Raw genomic sequence first — 20,581 nt, 5'->3', positions numbered from 1 at the left:
ACTCCTTCTCCATCCAGCCTCCCATGCTCAAATAACACAGGGAGAGTTCAGAGTAGTCACAGTGATGTATGCGAATGATAGCTGTAACTGACTTCTTGTGCATGGCAAGCTAGTTTATTGCTGTTATTTAGTGTTTCCCTGCTGAGAGGAATCGTATGGTTTAATGTGGCTTAAAGGGCAAAGGCAGGGATGAGGCAGTGCAAGAACCAATCCGAATACATGGAAATTGTTGCAGGGTTTATGCTTTGTTACCTTTTAAATAGTTGACTTAACTGGATTACAGATCCCATATAAATGTGCTAGATAAGGCAGTATGTCCAGGAAAAAATAATTTCAGAAGGGTTGACTATCTCCTGAAAATGCCTTGTTCTTGCTGATGCAAGTTTAGTGGCTGGTTAGCAATGCTTCTTTTTCATTACATGTATTCCTTGCAAGCCTTGCCTGAGAAGCAGAGACATCTTTTTAAGGAGATGCAGGAGTACACTGCAGCTAATGATGCTTTTCTGGGTCTGACACCTCTGAGGTGAACTTACGTTCCTTAATAAAACAAAAGCAAATCCAAACATCAGGATGATAAGGAACAGCAATGTCCTTCCTGGATGAAACAGCAAAGCAGATATAGCCCAAGCTCGGGTCTCTTTACTGTTCTCTGGGTGGCTGGCCAGCATCATCTCTTGATGGCATCAACAAGCGTTTTGGTACTTGCTGCTTGAATCTGTCTGACTAATATTTCTGTGACCCATTTAATTTCAGAGGCAGTCGAGCAAAATTTGGTTTACTTCAGTGCCTTTAAATCCCAAAGCATCTCTTCTCTGACACCAGATGTTATCATCACAAGGCAAGAAAAATGGTGTGCAGAAAGGGACTGATCATTACCCATTTGACCTCAGCTCTGTTTTGATTGACAATATTCTTTCATTCATTCAGTAGCCATAAACAGCTTGCAGGCTGGCTGTGTTGCCCTGTGAAATTTGTTGGAGAGGAGATGATTGTAGATTGGCACGAAATGGATGCTGGAACTCGAGGGAAGATGGGCATAAGATGAAACAAGAAAGGTTCAGGCTAGAAATAAGGAGGAGCTTTACCCCAAGAGGACAGGCGAGCACTGGAGCTCATTGCTTAGAGTGCTTGGCAGAGGATGCAAAGAAATCCCCTCATCCAGCAAAAGAAATGCAGCCAGGGGGAAGGCGCCAATTACTAGTAGTGCTATTCTGCTGCAGAGTCAGCCAAGAAATAAGGAGAGGAGGCTGCCAGCTCTCCTTTTCAGTGCATCAGAGATCCGCAGTGCCTGCAGCAGGGCAGGACCACAGGCTGCACCAGTGGTGACAAACAGCGTGTGCTTTCCTCTCAAAGGCATTTTTTTCTCCTCCTGCCCCAGGCTTCAGACATCAGGAAAAAATGGTTGGGTTTGGACTTCAGCACAGGCTCATTCAGCACTCCTAATTTTCTGGGGTGAAGGCCAAAAAAAGTTGTCCTTTACCCAAAATCTGGGTTGTTAAGGGGCTGCAGCAGCACTGTTACATGCTGGGTATGCTAGGAGGATGCACATTACTCTCTCAGAGGTTCAAATGCAACAGCTTCCCTGAAAAGAGCTAGAGGACTAATTGAGATCCCAAAGTGAGAAGCTGTAAGCAAAGCTTTCTAAGTCAACAAAAAATGTACAGCAAGCCTTATGACTTTGCATATAAGCAGCATATTTGGAAAGCTGTGGCTGACACTGCATATAGGCTGGCCCCACTGTGTGTGTGGGGAGCTTATTAAAATGGCACAGAGCTATCATCTGCCATTTGAGCTTTGAGTCCGAAATTAAGTAGGAAGCCCCAAGCAGCTGTCTGTCGAATGTCTTCCCTGTGGGGCAATCCTGTGGATGCCTGCCATCTGCAATCCTCTTATTTGGCCAGCAGTAGCTATTGCCGGACATTCTCTTCCCAAATTCTGCCGTGCTAGCCCCCAGCTCGTCACTGCAGTTTTGCTAGCTAGCCTATTGAAAACACCTTCTAGTGAGAGCAGTTGGTTTGTCCGTTTTCTAATGCAAATACTGCAGCTCTCTTACAGCAGTAAGCAGGGAATAGTCATGGAGATGCTATCTGCTTTCAGTATTGTTGTATTGATTTGCTTTCAGAAATTACTGGGTAGTCAAACATGCTCAAATTCTGGCTTGTTTTTGCAGAGTGCTATAAAAAGGTTTATAGAGATATTAAAATTATGAAGCCACAGAAAAAACAGTGCTTCCATTCAGCCTGTCTTGTGAAGCTGGCTTAAATTATTTCTTTATTAAATACTGTTTCCTCTTAAAAATGGATGAACTGCTCTCACTAGGGGCTCTGACAGAAAAACCTCCTCATCTCTATAGCAACAAGTTACACAGATGCAACACTCACTTCCCTAGGAATTCCTCAGCTTAATGCTTCCCATTACCTTGCCCCATTTTAACATCACAGATAAAACTAAGTAATTTTAAGCTGACTTAGGGGAAAGTCTAAGGTTTCCCAAGAGATCAGAGCAGCTGGTGAACCCTGGCTGGCAGGGAGCTGCATGGTCCCACCTGGTCTCCATTGCACAACGTCCCGGCAGAGCAGCCTTCCCCAGTCTGTGCAAGCTGTCCCCACTGTTGAAGGAGCCGGATGCACAGGTCCAGTCTTTACTTCCAGTGGCACAGATAGATGGATTCCCCAGGTAAAAGGAAAAGCTCCGATTCCATCTTAAAAGCTGAATATAGTTTTTATTAGGTTTCAAGCGGGCAGCCAGTGTGGTGGTGCTATGAAAGCCTGTTTCGGGCAGCTGAGAACACTTTTCTGGTAGCCCAAATCCTCCTATATCAAGAGGGTAAGAAGGGCACAGAAAAAAGGAAAGGTTCCTGTATTTCAACCCCATACAGGACACTTTGGAATCTGACCGTCCTGGGTCAGACAGAGATAGGAGTCAACTCCATACCTGCTGACCAATACTTGCAGAGTCCTCCTAAAAAGCCCAGCAGCTGCTGAGACACCAAAGGGAAAAGACGCTCTCTCAAACCAAAGAAGAAACATTTCCAAGTCACTTTTCTCCCCTTACAGAGTTGAAAAGGCACGGGACGGAGAAGCCTCGTTCATCATTCGTTCTTTGTAGGATCAGTTTTCAAGGTTTGAGCCCTGTGTGAAGATGCTGCACGAGGGCCAAGGCAGAGCATGTTTAAGCACCAGGGGGCCCTGGCTGCTCACTCTGGGGATGAGCAGGCACTCTTTTTTTTTTTTTTTTTTTTTTCCCCACATGGGACACCAGTGGTGCTGGAGCCTGATCCTGCTACCTCCAGTATGGCAAACCTCATGCAGATACATGTGCTGCTACTCTGTCGCAGCTCATTTATCAGCAGCTGCTTTAAAGGGACCAAGCTGGGAGAGGGACAGAGTGCTCTGTCATGTTAATATGACAGTCAGAATTGTTCCTGTCTCTTGGCCAGGATGAATTTTGGCACAATTACAGTCAGTTCCAATTAGTGGCACTGAAGTGGCAGTTAAATGTAACCAGGAGCTCCTAGCTCTTGCTCTGATGAGAAGACACTATGGTAACTAGAACAGGCCCTGAGCGCTGCTTTGGGGGTCACTTGGCTGTGAGTTGCAAGGAGAAAGAAATGCAGCACTGAGCTCCATGAGGAAGCTACTACAGAGCTGTATGCTAGGAGCCCCACTGATGTATTCCTAGGAAAAAGGACCTGGTCCAAAGTGAAGAAAAGCTTCAAGCCATGAAACAAGCAGATGCACCAGCTTCTCTGAGGCTGCAGCAAGCTGTAGCAGTAACTTGCCCCAGCAAGTTACTTGGGTGCTTGTCTCAGCACCCAGACCTCATCCAAAGCCTCTGCAGGTGCCTATAGCCCTAACTCCTTCCCAGCACCCCAAATGCCACCTTCCCTCAGCAACTTCCACAAGGCTCTTGTGCACTGACATCTCCAGATGCAATCCAAATGTTTGCATTAATTATTGTTATAATTGGTTCATCAAAAATAGCAGGGAATTCCTTCATTTAAATGGCACCACAGTGATATCCTCAGCTTGCCATAAAGCAATGCAGGATTCAGGCCCTGCCTGTTGCACTGTATGTCTGCATGTCCCAGGCTGATGTGTTCACCAAGTTGTCCCATACAAAGAGGATCTCAGCACAAGTGTGTTGCAAGAGCAGGAAAGTTTGTTTAATGCCTGATCTGGAAGAACTGGAGGCTCAGGGCAGCTTCCCTCAGGTAGCTGATTTCAAAAGTAAATCAAATTTTCTTTGACATTAATTCCAACTTTGTAGTCAACCATAGATTAGCTCATTGACAATGGCTCATTCTGCAGAAAGAGCTGAGACAGAGAAGCTTTTTCTGGGTTTGTCCTTTTTATTAAGTCTTAAGAGAGATCAGCACCACCTGGCAAAGCGCAGGAGCTGCCCAGAAGTGTGGGATACATGCAGAGGGCAGCTTTGGGTGAAACTTTCAGCCTCTGAGTTATAAAAGCCCATGCTGCTATCCCTGCGTCTTCACACCGGCCTCCTGTTCCCATTAAATACAAATAAACATTTCTCCCCAAGCCATCAAGGCAAGTGCTTTCTAAACCTGAAGCACTCAGGTAGGTTTACTTTGCAATGAAAAGGGTACACACATGGCAGGGAAGGAGCTGTAATAATGATAACTATAATAAAAAGGAAGCAGATTTGGGGTTTTTTAGCAAAAAGCACGGTCAGGAATATCATGCCCACTGACCTCATATGAGCTTGTCAATTTAAATGTCACTGAAAAAGTTCCTTACTCCCTTTGGGAATATATTCACAGCCTAATGCATTTTGTTATTGAGAAGGTTTCCTTTTTCAGCTCATATCCTCTAATTTTGAGCCACTTCTCCAGGTTTGTGCTTAACCTGCTTGCAGATAAAGGAGCAGCATGGTAACAAGGAGCCTCATAAAATGCAGTAGGTGCAGAAAAGTAAGGGCAGGTATCTGCTGGCAAAAGAGACCTGATCCCGTGAAGCTCATCCAGGAGCTTTTATGACAGGGCAGGAAGAGGATGGTGATTTGAGCAGCTTGGGAGCTACAGCCGTAGCTCCATGCACCAGACTGCCTTCAGATCTGCTGGTGGCACATGCAGGGGGGAATCAAGCAGCTTCCCGATCGAGGGCACCTGGGAGCAAAGGCAGCAATGCTGCTGCTGCAAACTCCCTCTCTCCTCTCAATTCTGCTGGTGTACCACTCCCCAGGTTGACAAGGCGATTGGCAGGGGTGTTAGGCACGGTTTTAAGGCTGCGGTTACCATGCCCAGCCCATCTGCAGTCATTGTACAAGCTGCACTTACCACTCACTCCCTGCTCTATAATTAGAAAGTAATTTAGCATCGATAGCAGACAGTACTTTTTCTTCCTGCTTATTTCTGTTTCCAGACCTTGTTCTCTCCTTCCCCAGGCGTGCAAGAGTCCATCTCTAACTAACACATGGTGTTATTTATTGAAACAGCCAATTCCAAGGACCAGTCAAGCAGCCAAGAAACTAAATCACATCTCTTCCCCACCACTATGCTTCTGACCACAATGCAGATGCTTAGTCTAGCCTTGGCAGGAAGGGCACCGAATCCCTTTGCACTTCTGGGGATGAGCAGCTTCTTGACTCTTCTTCCCTCATGCGGGAATTTTTCCCTAAAGCTACTGTCATTTGCACAGAGATTGCAGGCCTTCAGGGCAAGAGGAGTGCAACAAGGCAACCCAGGGCAGGGGTTAACAGCAGATTTTTTTTTCCCTCACCTGAGGACAACTCCAAGTTGCTTTGGATGCCTGCTGAGGCAAGAGGGTGTTGGCAGGCACAAGCACCAGGCCCAGTGACAGCCCCAAGAAGTAACAAGGAAGACTTTCCTGGAAACTTGGAAGGCAGTGAGACCTCATTAAGCATTCAGTTAACAGCTCTAGCTGAGTAGCTACCAGGGACTACACGGAGACAGGCCATGTAGCTACCCAGGACCACTTCAGTGGTCCAGTGACCGCACTTCATCACCCTGCAAAACGCGGCAATTCAGCAGTCTCTTCTGGCATTTCTGAAGCACAGGGCAACACACTGACCTTTGTGGCACTGCCACAAACACCTTCTCCATCTTAAATGCTTTTAAATATTCCTATGACAGCAGCTGTAGAGAGCAGACTGCAGGGGCAGGGGGGAAATCTCCATGCGAAAAAACCAAGAAGAAAGCCCCCCGCATTCCCAATTGATACACCTTCCATAGCTCCACCTGCCATGGATAACTCAACAGCAGTGTTACTTTCCTCCTAGGATAAATCCTTCTTTATCTCAAGCTCCAAACCCTGTTGTCTGCACTCCCATACTGGACTGCTGCTGGTTCCTGTGCTGGCGTGGAGTCCATTGGAGGCCTATGGCTAGTGGTGTCTCCCAGGGCTCAGTACTAGGTCTCACCCTATTCAACATTTTCATCAATGACCTGGATGAGGGGACAGAGTGCCTCCTCAGCAAGTTTGCTAATGATACCAAGCTGGGAGGAGTGGCTGATACACCTGAGGGCTGTTCTGCCATTCAGAGAGACCTGTGCAGGCTGGAGAGCTGGGCAGAGAGGAACCTCCTGAGGTTCAACAAGGGCAAGTGCAGAGTCCTGCACCTAGGGAGAAATAACCCTAGGCACCAGTACAAGCTGAGGGCAGACCTACTGGAGAGCACATCTGCAGAGGAGGACCTGGGAGTGCTGGTGGATGAAAAGTTCACCATGAGCCAGCAATGTGCCCTTGTGGCCAAGAAGGCCAATGGTACCCTGGGGGGCACATCAGGAAGACTGTTACCAGCAGGTCGAGGGAGGTGATCCTGCTCCTCTACTCAGCCCTGGGGAGGCCTCATCTCAAGTACTGCATCCAGTTCTGGGCTCCCCAGTGCAAGAGAGAAACAGAGCTACTGGAGAGAGTACAGTGTAGGGCTACGAAGATGATCAGAGGGCTGGAGCATCTGCCCTATGAGGAACAACTGTGAGAGCTGGGCCTCTTCAGCCTGGGGAAGAGAAGACTGAGGGGGGATCTTATCAATGTCTATAAATGCCTGAAGGGAGGGAGTCAAGGGGATGGGGACAAACTCTTTTCAGTTGTCCCGTGTGACAGGACAAGAAGCAATGGGCACAAACTGAACCACAGGACGTTCAGCCTGAATGTGAGTGGGAATTTCTTCACTGTGAGAGTGACAGAGCCCTGAAACAGGTTGTCCAGAGAGGTTGTGGAGTCTCCTTCTCTGGAGATATTCAAGGCATGCCTGGATGCAACCCTGTCTAACGTGCTCTAAGTGACCCTGCTTCATCAGGGAGGTTGGACTAGATGATCTCTGGAGGTCCCTTCCAACCTTATTGATTCTATGATTCTACCAACACCATCCCACTTTGGTCCTACCAGCTGTCTGTCCCCAAGCAGGCCTGGGTTAGGACTTCATGCCAGTTTCAGGAAAAGAAGAGGAAAAATAGTGCAATGCTGACCCATTTTCTAAATCAATACAGTTTTTCAAATTTATTTATTTATTTTTTTAAGAATTACTTCTAATATATCTTTCTCACAGAAGGGAAGGGGAGTATAGGGAATGTTCTCATTCCATCTGTAAACACTGAAATACAGATCTGGGAAACCAGGGAAGAGACACAAAAAAAGTGCATTTTACAAAATTATCAACTAAAATATATTTTACATGTATTACGTTTCAATTTAAATTCTACTGACTGCATTTTCAGTTTCAAAAAATATTTCCATATCTAATAGATTAAAAAAGCATGAAGTATTTTCATTATGGATAAGACATTTCGATTCATTTACATGCTGGTTGCCCAACAGCATAAGCAACCATGTGAATCTTGAACAATGTTTGTGGCCTGAAGCAGATTCTCATGCCAGAGAAGTCTGAATTTGGCCTTTCCAGACATGGGCCAAAGCCCATTACAGACCTGGAGTAAGTACAGTTTCTCTTCTATCTGGAGAGGAGTCAGGACCAAGTTGGAAGTTGGCAGGGAGAGAGGTCAAGGGAAAGAATTTCAGCAAGCTACTATGGTTTCCAAGGCTGGGTTTCAAACTCTCCCCTGACTAGTTAGCTATGCTCAATAGCTAAATATTGCCAGGGTTGGACTGGCAGGTGGTCTTGAAATGCAGTGTGTTTGGTGGCACCTCTGATAAAGGAAGGTAGCTGCAGGCAGCTCACTGCTTCAGGCCAGATGCCAAAGGAGGCCCTAACAAGTCCAGCATGTGCACTGAGGAGTTCCCCTGACCTTTTACACCATCACGGTGAATCACATCCCCCTGGCTGAGCTGGGCCACAAGCACCCCTCACAATGGGCTGCAAGGGCAGGAGTGGCTCCGCTTTGCCAGCTTTTTCACTGCTAAGGGGAAGAGCCATTGAAGATACCCTTGCCCATCAGCATCAGTGACTGCTTTCTCCAGCACCTCCTTGTCCCACCCTCCAGCACTTCTGTTGGTCTGGCTGAGAGTCCTAAAAGCACTCCTGGCTCTGTCCTGATACCATGCTGTAATATAGCTGCAGCCTGACCACATTGCTCCAAGAGACCACCAGTGTCCAAGCTAATTGTTATGGAGAGATCTGAACAATTACTTTGACGCTAACAGTATCTTGAGGTATAAATGAGATTAGATGCTTCAACCATGGATTCTTGCTCATGTACCTAGGATCACACCTCCTACAGCTGAGTTTTTTCCCCTGAACCACACAGGCAAGAATAAGAGGCTTTTTCATCATCTTTTGCAACAGTGAGCAGGAACTGTCCACCAGAGCAGGGGGAGACATGCCCTGCTGTCCTGCTGTGGTGGGTATCAGATCTTTTAATCTCCTCTAGAGTTTTCTTCTTCTAGAGGCATTCCCCTCTTTGGTATGTAGAGCAAAACACTGGAGAGCTCCTGTGTTAACCAACACAGGCTATACAAGTTCCACTTCACGAGTTCGATGTTGTGGGGTTTTCTCCAGGTCAGGCAGGCATCAGAGGAAGCCAACAAGCCCTCTGTTCCCACCGTGCCAGTCTCTGTGGTGAGTATGGGTAGTGCCACTTCCACTGACAGGACAACATTAAAGCACTATGAACACTTCTATCATTTAACACTAGTTCAGAAGCACCCCCCCAAAAAAAACCTGAAAATGCAGACCCCTAGTTTAAATGAGAGACTCCAGCCAGCAGTCATCAGATATGAGGACCGATACAGTGCTGATTTTGCATTCTTTGAATTAGTGCAATCTACAACAGGATCCCCAGCTTTGTGTGACTGATCCAGTGGACTCTGCTAGGCTGTCCTTTGGTTTGCTTTAGGATTAAATTTGAACAGTTTGTAGTAAGATAAACTACAGTCTATTTAGGATCTATAGACATAAGGCAAGAGGCACAAATCTTTAGGTATCAGGTAGCATTTGTCAATGCAAACCTCTCCCTGGTCAGTTCCTTTCAGAAGCCACAAAGCCACTTTGGTGAGCTTGCTCAGATACCAGGATGAGTTTGGGGAGCAGGCTGCAAGACAGCACAGAGACAGCAATGCTGACAGCTTCAGCAGTATACCCAGGGCCAGGACAGTCACCTCGGGGCTGTTTAAAACTAAAAAAAAGTCTCCAAAGGAACAGTGTTTGCCATTTATCCTTTCTACTTCTAACTTCCTCAAACACTGAAGACACTTGGGGTCAACAGGATCTGTAAACAAAAAGTGAACTGGGAGGAGAGAATAAAACCCACTTTCATCCCTATGCCCTCTATCAGCTGCTGGAGGAAGAGCAACACTTGGTAGGAAAGAAAGCATGGTTTTCCCAGAGGGAGCCCACTTTGGGTGCTCCCAGTTTTACAACAAGGCATGCCTGCTGGAGCAAGAGATCCTCTGGGGAAAGGTTAGGACATCTGCAGCAGCCGCACAGCTCTCCGTAATGCTGTACTGGGAGGTAAAGCCTATGACCGTGTTGACTCTCTGCCTGCCTTTGAGATGGAGGAGATTTCCAGGGCTGGCTGCACAGTCCCCAATCCAGGGCAGTAAATCACAGAATAGTTTTTAAGAAAGTGAGGGGAAGAGAAACACAAGGAGAAAAAGGGGCCACCCCTTCCTCTCCCCATGGAGCAGAACCTATTTAAACATGACAGAAGGCCACTACACATCCAGGCAGCTTCAAAGGGAACTGGTGTATTTTGAAGGAGCTCTCACTCACCAAGAATCCTCTGTCTCTTCTGCTGGGCAAAGATGACTATCCTGTGCTTTGCACCAAGGAATTGATCTCAGTCCTCACACTTCACATCAGGACACAAAAACCACAGAACTGTCACAGTTTGACTCATTCCATGCACCAAAGCATCCCTCCTGCACCTTTTGACCTTTTGCACCAATGAATGCTCTGGATTCAGGTTACTGGCTTTTATCCTGTACAAACCCCTCCCAATATATGCATCTCTAAATACATATATAGATATAGATTTACATATGCAAATACCTATATCTATATACATATATTTATTTTATATGTATATATTTTCATTTATGCTTTTAATGAAGTGCTGTGCTTTGAACTGCTGCCTTCCTCCACAGGGATCTGCTCCTGCACACGCTTCTCAGTCCGAGGAAAGAGTGCTTGGCCCACCCACCAGCAAGCGGTGCAAGTTGTTGAGAGTACACAGATGTCCCAGACCATCACCCTGCCATCGGCTCTCTGGTGCCGCTCATCCTTACTGTGGTGCAACTGAAGAGTTGTGCTACTGTGGGTTCTTCAAGATGCGCCCGTGTCTGAAATCGTAGACGTGACGACAGAGGAAAACCAGCTCAGGGTCAGTGTCCTCAGGCACCTTGCGGTGCAGAGGTGTGGAGTACTCCTCTGAAGGAGGAACCATAATGGTTTTCCTGCCTGGGATTCCTTCGACTCGACGCTTTGCCAAGGCACAAAATCTGCAATGCAATTACATGAGAAAACTCTGTATTGACTCATTTAATCTCTTACCATACAACTTCCACTATTCACATCTGTACAACTCGCTGGAAGCTATCATAATGGCTACCCAAAGATACGAAGGGTAGGGGGAGGGAAAAGGGGAAGAGCATGGAAGAGAATTAACCTTTGCTCAAGAGAAAAATGTGAAGTAGCTATTGCCTCTTAACTCACTCTGACCTATAGGCAGTAGCACAAATGTTTATATTTCTGTGCTGGTACATACCATATGCTGTACAGTATGAAAGATCACTGCAATTAATCCATCTTGCCTTTAATACCTTGGTCTTGTTTTAGTTAATTAGCCCCAACAAAGGCTTACACATCAGGCCATTGTTTAGATGGACATGCCAGTGACTGGGTATGGCAGGGTCACACACTCCATTTCTAGTCAACAGTATCACAGCTGTTAGATAAATGCTTGCAAGAGTGAGTTTCTCTGTGCTGACATTTTCCGTTTGAGTCAAGTAGCTGTTACAGGAGAATATGCACAACCTTCGATGACATTTCAGAGCAATCCACACTTCCCTGAGTGACTGATAAAGTCATTTATTCTGAGAGAAAGCATCCGTTCAGCCAAGTTGCATTCCAGCTTTTTGCCTTGTGTGCATGCCTGATGGCAGATATCCCAAACATTTCAAAAACAGCCAGAAGAGCACAAAACCAAGGTCAGGTGCAGAACAAGACAGACCACCCAAAGAGGGGAGAAACTAAGGTGCTCTGAGCTTCGAGCTGGTAGGTACACTGGAGTGACAGCAAGAATAGTCTGCTAAAGCCTCCAGAGACGTTTCTGCCTTTTGTATTTTCTACAACTCTGGCTAGAGAGCAGCAACAACTGCTATTCAGGTACCTGTTCACCAGGTAGCCACTGCAACTTGGGGTGTGCAGTCATTACACTTGCAGCAAAAAGGCTCCTATGGCAGCCTTGTTTTGACAGCAGCTGTGTTCTTTCAGCAAACCAAATCCAAAACCTCAATCTTCTCCTCAACCTCAATTAAAGCAATAGAGCAGAAGGGTCAAAATCAAACCCAAGAATTTACCCACTAAGACAGCATCAGGATATGGGCTGCTCAGTGTAGAATATTTTCAGAGTTAAAGTCTATCTTTTGTGCACACGATTTCTGTGTTACTCATTAACAAACACAACCTTCTTCAGGAGTCTCTTTCCACCCTCACCTAAATGCATGCCAGTCAACACCATCACCGAAGATGCAAGGCTCTCACTGAGTAAGGCAATACCCTCCATCCAGTGCAAGTTCAAAATCACTTACCTACATCAACTGGGCAAGCATTAAGAGGAAGCAAAATCCAAATACGCTACAGTATGTAGGGTGTGCTTGCCAATCCAACAGCCAGTCTTCCTATTCTAACATATAACAGATTAAGCAGGCTGTTTGAATGAGACTTTATAGCTCATCCTAGCTTCAGGTCTGCAGGCAGCAGGTCTACAAGGGTGATCCTGGAAGAATTTGGGCCAAGGTTAGCTTTCAGACAAGCTCCTGAAACACCTAAAAGCTGCCGTCATTTTTGTGACCACTCAGATCAGTCCAGCTCCCCACCAAACAACAGATACGTGCAGATCCCTTACAGATGCATCTTTCCACCACCAACTGTCTTGTCAGCACCGAGGCTAGAAGAGCTGGTCACACTATGGCAAGTCAAGTAGCTTGGCCCTTTGTCAGAGGTATACCTGTTGGGTGCTTAGCTACTGAGCCTTTCCCATGCACCAGGTAAGAGCAGTAACAGGACATCAACAGCTTCATGCTGTCAACTGCATTAGCCCTTACAGGATTAATAGAGCAAGTTAAAAAAAAAATCCCTGTTCTAGCTGGCTAGCTGCTTCCAGCTAGGCATGTCAATAAGCTATGTTAACAGCCCTTTTGCAGGCATCTGTGGGCACAGCTGAGGTTTTGTGGCCATCTAATTTTGCAGCCTATATTGGTAATTCTTTTTGAAAAGCTCACGAAGGACTAAAGCTGTCCTTGAAAGTAATCAGTAGAGCTAGTCTGACTGGCCCACAACTCCTGAACCATTCAGACTTCAGTGCAAAGAGTTCAGGCTGCCTTCAGGGAACATCTACCTCAAGGGAGACCTTATCCACAAGAGCCTGCCAACAGCTCTCCCAGAGGACTAGGTTGTTGGAAAGGAAATGAGTTGTGTGAATCTAAAACTTAAGTTGTTTTTAAGAGTTTTCAAAAAGAGAACAAACTTACATTTAGAAATAGTTTAGAAAATGGTTTGTTTTCAGAAATCTTAAAACAGTCAAGTCCTGGGCTAGGAGCAGGAGGACAAAGGAAAGAGGAGTGGGAATCAATAAATCCTCTTGAAATAAGACTACAAAGTCAACAACAAGCATCCGGTAAAGCTGAAGATATTTAAGGAGTCAATTTGCATTTTAACAAATGTCCATTCAGCCCCAATTTTCATTCTGCCACAGACATCTATCCATCTAAGGATGGCTGTTGTGAATATGGATGGCCTGACATTTTTCCTTGCCAAGATTTAATTCAGTCACAAGAGTTTAACTGTAGATGCTTTAACTACTACTCTGAGTAATACTGCTGTCAAAACATCCAAATTTGCACACACACATAAAAACATCTAGTGGCAACACTGACAGCAGCACATTAGCAGGCATTTTAGTTAGCTACAGCATGCACATTCCATAAGGGTTGGATGGATAGGATGACTTCCATCCTTACTCAATTTTTATGTTGTTATTGAGTTAGCTCTAGCATTACAGGTTCTCCAGTGGTATCCACATGCTGTGGTACCAACGGCATGCACATACAAACATTTATAAGTTTGTTAAAGCACCTATAAAACACAGAACAAGGAGATATTAGATAGAACTTGAATGCAAAAAGCACTCCTGGATAAAGAGACCAAACTCAGTCAGCGTAATCCAACCAACTCCAAGTAGACTTAAAGCCTGAAGGTTACATAGAGTACTGCTAGATGATGGCTGGTAATGGAAGGAGTGACAAAAGCTGCAGACAGGTCTGGGGAACAGCAGCAAGTTAAGAGCACCACCTACCTGCAGTACTCTGCAAAGGTCAGCACGTAGCACTTCTCCTCTATGCAGGCAACACTGTTTTCATCCTGATGCCGGGACGCAAAGATTTCATTCTGCAAGAGATGGCAGAGAGGGGTCACCCAGATGCCCAGGAGTCTCTCAGCAGACAGGGCCAGCTCTGCCCCTTCTCCCATCATTTCAGAGGGGAGGCTATCAAAGCATGCTCATGGCAGATGCTCTTTAAAGCCAGTTTCACATAACCTAAACAGCTTCCAAGTAGGGCTCAAGACTTTTTGAGAACATGCAGCATGATTTTGCCTGGCAACAGAGAGGCAAAGCATTAGGAGCTCTCCCATCATTTAACACCCCCTGCAAGGCCAGGTGTCATGAGCAGTGTTAGCATTTCAAAAGCACTTCAACAGCAAGGCCACCACCAGCTACTCCACTCTGCCTCCTCTTTCCTTCTGGGGGAACAGACAGCTTGTAGCCACCACTGAGAAGCACCTGAGATGACTTTTTTGAATGCTGTGCTGAAAAAAAATAAAAGCAGCATTCTGAAAACAGTATTCCAATACATGGGAATAACAATGGGACAGACGAGAGGGGAAGGCCAAGTTCATCAGGACAGGTCTGCAGAGGCCCAGGAAACCAAGCAAGAGAAAACCAACAAGAGGTGCTTTTGCTTTAGCATATCCTAAAATCTGACTTTGTAAATAGACAGACTCCATGCACAATGAGCCTTCAGACTGAACCCAGAAAATCCAGTGAGCAATACTCCTGCAGGCAGGAGCTCTCTCCACCCACATTCCTCCAAGCTTCTAGGGACATTCTTCATTCATTTTCCCTTCTCTGTCCTGCTAACTTTTCCAATTCATTTGTACAGTTAAGCGATAGAAATTGAGTTTGAAAAGCACTTTGGGATCTTAACTACTTGCCTCTGAAACACTATCAGAGTCTTCCTAACCCATTTTTGTCTCAAAGATACAAGAACCCCTTCTCTTCCAAACCTTTTCTCATCCTCTTTCAATTAAAAGAGGTCATTTTAGCAATGAGAGTGGCAATAGCCTTTTCTCCCAGGGTAATTTAGGCAACTTGGCTCTGCTGCAAGCAGGGATGGTTAGATACGGAGCAACCCAGATGGAGCCAATTTAAAGAAATTCAGGCCTGACTACAGAGGCAAGGAAGATCTCTGCATATAAAGAAATTCTGCACAAGTCTGAAATCATTACCTACAGTTTTTGCTCCTACTTACAGCAGGTGAAAAGACTCAGAAAGCAGGGTCACAATTTGGGGACAGGCTTAATCACAGAAACTGAAAGCACCACGCCTTGATTCTATGTGTTAGAGGTTTTGGTCTACTGCTTAAATCAAGATTATCTGAATCATCTTTGGCAAGCCTATCCCAGCTACTCAGTCTTTCATTTGACAGCTTGTGTAATTAAGCAGGTGTGCAAAAACTTGGCTTAACTCTCCTAGCCAGACCTCTGTCTCCCTCTACACTAAAATGTAACTTGATACAGTCATGCATCATTTATGGACCCAGAAAACTATGTAAGGTACCATTTTGTTTTAGAAAGTAATCTGTGCTCTGTAAGTCAGCCAGGTACAACTCAAGATCTTTCTCTTCCCCCAAATGCGCCCACTTTTTTTTTTTTTTTTTTTTTTTTTTTTTTTTTTTAAGTAACAAAAGGCATCAAGGGCTTTTGGTGGATTGAAAACAGCAGTAAATTCTCTAGTTCTTGTTTAAAATCCGCTTATTCTGTCAACCAACACAAGCCCAAGCAAAGCAGAGCAGAACAAGGTGTGAAGGCATAATGATTTATAAATTTTTTCCCCTTTTGGAAAGCGAACTCTACTATACCGACACAATGTGCTCAGTCAGCTTTTAATTCTCATCACAAATATGTATGTAGGGAGAAGGATGCACCCACATTTTTGTACCAAACACACACATTTCTGCACTTTAAGTAGCAGACTTAAGGATCTTTATGACAAAAAGGGAAGTACCAAACATATCTGCTCCAACATCCTATATAATATGGATTGCACAACTTCAGCCAGGAGTTTTTGCATTGAGCTCAACATTTCTGGATGAACTGGGATACCTCTTTTTGGAAAGGTGTCTGATCTGGCTTTAATATAAACTCATTCTGCCTTGCTTCTAAGGCAGAAATCAAAACAGCTTTTCACTTGATGCTCAGGATTTTCTCAGAGAGTAAAAAGTGAAACATTAAGAGTTAACACAAAGGTGGCGATAGGAAAGATGAAGTAAATTCTGACATAGCTCAGAGTTTTCGCACAAGACAACAGATTTGGGGAAAGCCGATATATAGGACACCACTGTGACACATCTAGCAACAGCTGCACAGTAGCCAAGAGACAGCTCCACTTTACTCCAACCAGATCTTCAGGCCTCCTGAGCTTGAGAGGCCACACAGGAAAGTAGGGAGACAGGCATACTAAGCCTTTCTTCTCACAAGAAAACACACACATCAGGAATCAGGCCAAGAGCTCCCTCACTTCAAGTTTAGCATTTGGATTGCTCACCTGGTGCATACTTGGATTGCGGCCTCCCTGAGTGTGCTCTGGTCTGTAATACCACAGGAGGCTCATCATCAGCTCCCCTGCAAGAAGATAGTTGAAGTATGTCAAGAGTTTGGTTTCCCCTTAGTGTTTTCCTGCTAGCATTCAGCTTTCTCCTTCTGCTTCAGCCTTTTAATTTCCATAGCTCACACACAAAGGCAGCTGTGCCATGGTAATATTTGATGCTGAACTAGGTTTTGTCACGTTATTATTCCATTATACCTTCACCCCCACTACATATGCTATGTCCTCCGAAAGAGGTCAGTTCTGAACAAAATCAGACATTGCCATATGGAAAAGTATCCATTCCATCTCACAGTTGGAAAAGATGCTCATCCAAAGATTAGTACTTGCAGCATTAACTTGCAGACCAACACCAGAGTCGCTGCCACTGGGTAACGTGACCAAAGTTGGCCTCACCACACAACAGTCACTAGGTTTGGGTGCAAGATGCTAGTCAGACGTGGGACATTAATACCAAACCACACTACTCCAGCCACCAGCTCTAATTAAGTCCAATCAAGAACTTCTGCAGAAAAGCCAGTGTGCCACACCACCTCCCAGTCCAGACGTAGAGCACTTGACTAAACAGTGACTCCTGAGATAGCTTCTGCAGTGAAATAATAGAGATCACTTCTAAGACACGCAGTTGGCAGACACTATGTGTTTTCATGACCAGGAAGATTTTGATTACCAGTTCCAGACCAGTGATTAAAGAGCATTTCAGTCCTTGGAATAACCTAAATATAAAGCCATGGAACTAATCTCTTCCCCTTCATCAGTCAACAAGCCTGCAGATCTGCTGAGATCCATTACTTGCCTTATTTTCTTTGTTTGCCCTCATGTGTCAAGCATGGAGGCAAAACATACTCTTTTGGCACAGTACCTGTTTTGGGGTCTTCCCACAATGCTGATATCTTTGCAACATATGGCATAGATTTCTTCCGGGGTCCTGATTTCAAGAGGACTGTGTCTCGTACCCGAATAATTTCCCCATCTCTCTCCACAGCCTGATAGCTCTTCCGAACAGCTGGCTCGGGTTCATTCTATAGCATTGGCACAATAAAATAAAAAAATAAAATAAAAAAGAAAAGACACCACAAGCGAACAGGCTAAAAATTAGTTTATTGTTTGCTATCCCAAACCAAGACTCCTTTTCTCCTGCTGTGAATTAAAAGCCTGACCAAGCTACCATAACTAAGTGCCTCCACCCCAAGAGATCTCTGAGAGAAGTCATACAGCCTAAGACAACTCACAGCAACTCTGTTCCCAGCAGGTCAGTTTGTAAAAACAAGGGTCAGTCCAAACTGCTTACCTACGAATGACCTACCTATAAGGGTGAGGGAAAAAAAAAAAGTTCACCCTACAGCCAAATGCCTGCAGGTCACACAGAGCCATCATTTTCAAAAAAAAAAGCAAGAGAAAACTGTTTTATCCATGTAGTGCTAGCAGGAAGGGTCAGCTCATCAGCTGGAAAGCAGGTCTCTCAAAAGCATGTACTTCTGAAATTAATACCTTTGCTTTAACTTAAACCAAAAGCAATCATTCCCTCCATTTTGCAGGCAGAAGGCCTGCCTTTAGGAGAAAAAAAGAAAAACACACGATATTTTCAGCATACTTGTAGGTGTGCATCTCTTCCACACTCAAAAGCACTGAAAACTATGCACATTTTGAAGTTGCAGGCTGCTTCGATAAGAAAACAAAAAAAGCATGAAATATTCACATGGACAGGGCAGGCAGTGCCAGTGGGGCTGTGGAGCAAAGCCTTCTGTAACAACGCCACTAACATTTCCTTTGCACCCACTAACATTACAAAGCAATCACTTTTTGTACTGCAGGTTTTGAGGATTTTCTTGATTTTTGGTCTGAAAATTGATTTCAGAGCACCTGAGCAGGATGGCCTTAGCCTCCTGCCAGATTGTTTCTTACATGCAGCTCTAAGAGCAGAGGCTCCAGACCCTTTCCTGTGTGACGATCTCTGCAGCTCAAGGTTACACCAGTGAGCCAAGCAGCCGTGGGCTCAGTGCTGGTGCTCTCTGCCAAGCTGTGGGCAGCACAGGTAAGCCGCTTCAGGGCACAGCTCCCCTTGCTATTGACATTTATTGAACAAGTCTCAATACTTGGTTCTCTCCCACCTTTCTAGACAGCAGAGATGGGTGCTAAAGGACATCCAGTTGGGAGCCACTATACTGTCTCAGTCATTTGTGCTCTCTTTGAGAGATCACTGCTGGGCTACAGACACTATCAGTGAGAAGAACAAGCTTTCAAAAGCTACCTTTAGAAAACTGCTCTTCAAGCAAGGCTAAAGCTTCATTCATTTTCTCAAATAGGCTTGCCCTTACTCAGGGGGAAGCAGTCAGAGGATGAACTCTCCCTAGGACGACTCATACATGCAGCAATAGGTGCCACCCTTATAAATGCCAAAGCCAGAAGCATTCATCATTGGGGCATTTCACCTGATCTTAGGACAGGAGTAGCAGGTTTTCCTTCCTTTAAAGCTGCTCTCATACTGTGCATAAGAGAACAAACAAGGCTAGCAGCTCAGTCTCCAAGACCAGTCAAAAGGCACTATTTACTGTTTCGATTAGCAATTTATCCAGGAGGTTCTAGATGGCACTTAGTGATTTCTACTTTGAAGAGAGATTAAATGATGCAGGTTTTACTACTATTCAGCACAAGGAAGTCTTCCTAACCTGAAACTCTCCCAAACCTCCACAATTTTAGTCCCCTGAGGATGCTCACATGGGCAAGGCCATAGGCAGAAAAACAGTATTTCACCACCACCTACCACAACGTAGACAGCTTTCTCACAGGCTGTGCCGACAGGTATCCAGCCATTGGTAGCTCTTCGCCTGCTAATGCGTTGCTGCTTTGGATGGGAATGGCCTCCTGCCACTTTACTGTCAGAGGCATGAAGACAGCCTGTAGTATTTCGGAGGCCAGATTTGGAACCGCTGGGTGGCTTTGAGCTCTGTGGACATTCTCGGGCCATGGTCTGGGGGTCAGAGTTGGGGGTCTGCAGATGAGGAACTGGTTCTGCAGCTGGTGGCACGCTGGGTACAGGACATCCTGAGAGCGGGTGGGCAGGTGATGCGGGGTGCCCTGCCACAGGGATTGTGAGGTTCAGCTGGTCCAGAGATTTGCAGCCTTCTAGCATAAGGAAAGAAAAGAAGCATGTATCTCACTTTAAATACAAAAAGACAAAGGGATCAAGACCATCCTCTGCTTTTCCCTGGAATTCTCTTTATTGTATTACAGCAGTAAACAACCTTCACATCAGCATTTGATGCTGATTTTGCACTGTCATTGGATTCTAAAAGGAAAGATATTTTTAAGTCCATGATGCTCCTGATGACACTGCACTACAACAAACCCATCTGAAACCCCCCAAAGTAATGCCAGCCAGTAATACACATAAGGCTGGCCACTGTCCAAAGTGGTTCCAGCCTGTCAGTATGTGTAAAAGCAAGGAAAAGCATATGAAAATGATGGGAAGGATCAAACTGCACTAGTGGAAGCAGCCAGCTTCTTTTAGAAAGCCAACATCTAGTAATCGGAGAAAACTGCAAAGACTCTCTGAATAACTCCGGAGATGTGAAACAACATACGACAAAGTTTGTAAGTGTTACGTGCTGCTGCTTTCAGCAAAACTCTGTCTCCAAAACAGACCAATTAGCCACAACAAGTTAGTAAGTCATCTGCCTTCCCAGGCACTCCAGAAGACCTCATACCCACCCACCAGTCACAGAGCAAGCACTCAAGCCTAGACAACACATCTGAAAAAAGAGTGAGTCAGATTTGAATAACCTTGTATCAGTGGGAAGCATGTTTCCAGATTAAGGAACAGACCAATGTTGCACACCCCTTTCTCCTAACTCTGAACACATGCCTTCTGGAACAGTCCATAGGGCAGCTTTCAGAGAGATGCCTGCAGACAGCAGTGTCATATTAACCTTTCATTTGTACCAAGTAGATGCCAACATTTGCATACGAACACCTCAAACATACCAAATAAGACAGATACAACGCAAAGTATTTGAAATGTCAAGCAGGAACCCCTTG

General features: G+C 45.3%; 1 protein-coding gene across 1 annotated transcript in view; it reads right to left on the bottom strand.

The window, feature by feature from the left end:
* Positions 1–7,478: 7,478 nt before the first annotated feature.
* BAHD1 (bromo adjacent homology domain containing 1) overlaps positions 7,479–20,581 on the bottom strand; it is a 37,767-nt gene continuing 24,664 nt past the window's right edge. The window contains exons 3-7 of the mRNA XM_062577888.1: positions 19,308–19,669; positions 17,406–17,565; positions 16,484–16,560; positions 13,958–14,049; positions 7,479–10,880 (exon numbers count right to left, since the gene is read on the bottom strand). Of these exons, the coding sequence (XP_062433872.1) occupies positions 10,691–10,880; positions 13,958–14,049; positions 16,484–16,560; positions 17,406–17,565; positions 19,308–19,669 (881 nt within the window). The 3' untranslated portion in view covers positions 7,479–10,690. The remainder of the gene's footprint in view (positions 10,881–13,957; positions 14,050–16,483; positions 16,561–17,405; positions 17,566–19,307; positions 19,670–20,581) is intronic.

Source organism: Rhea pennata, chromosome 5 (genome assembly GCF_028389875.1).
Source record: "Rhea pennata isolate bPtePen1 chromosome 5, bPtePen1.pri, whole genome shotgun sequence".
Classification (NCBI taxonomy): domain Eukaryota; kingdom Metazoa; phylum Chordata; class Aves; order Rheiformes; family Rheidae; genus Rhea; species Rhea pennata.
Note: the sequence above shows the minus strand (reverse complement) of the source record. Positions and strands in the feature narration are given on the sequence as shown.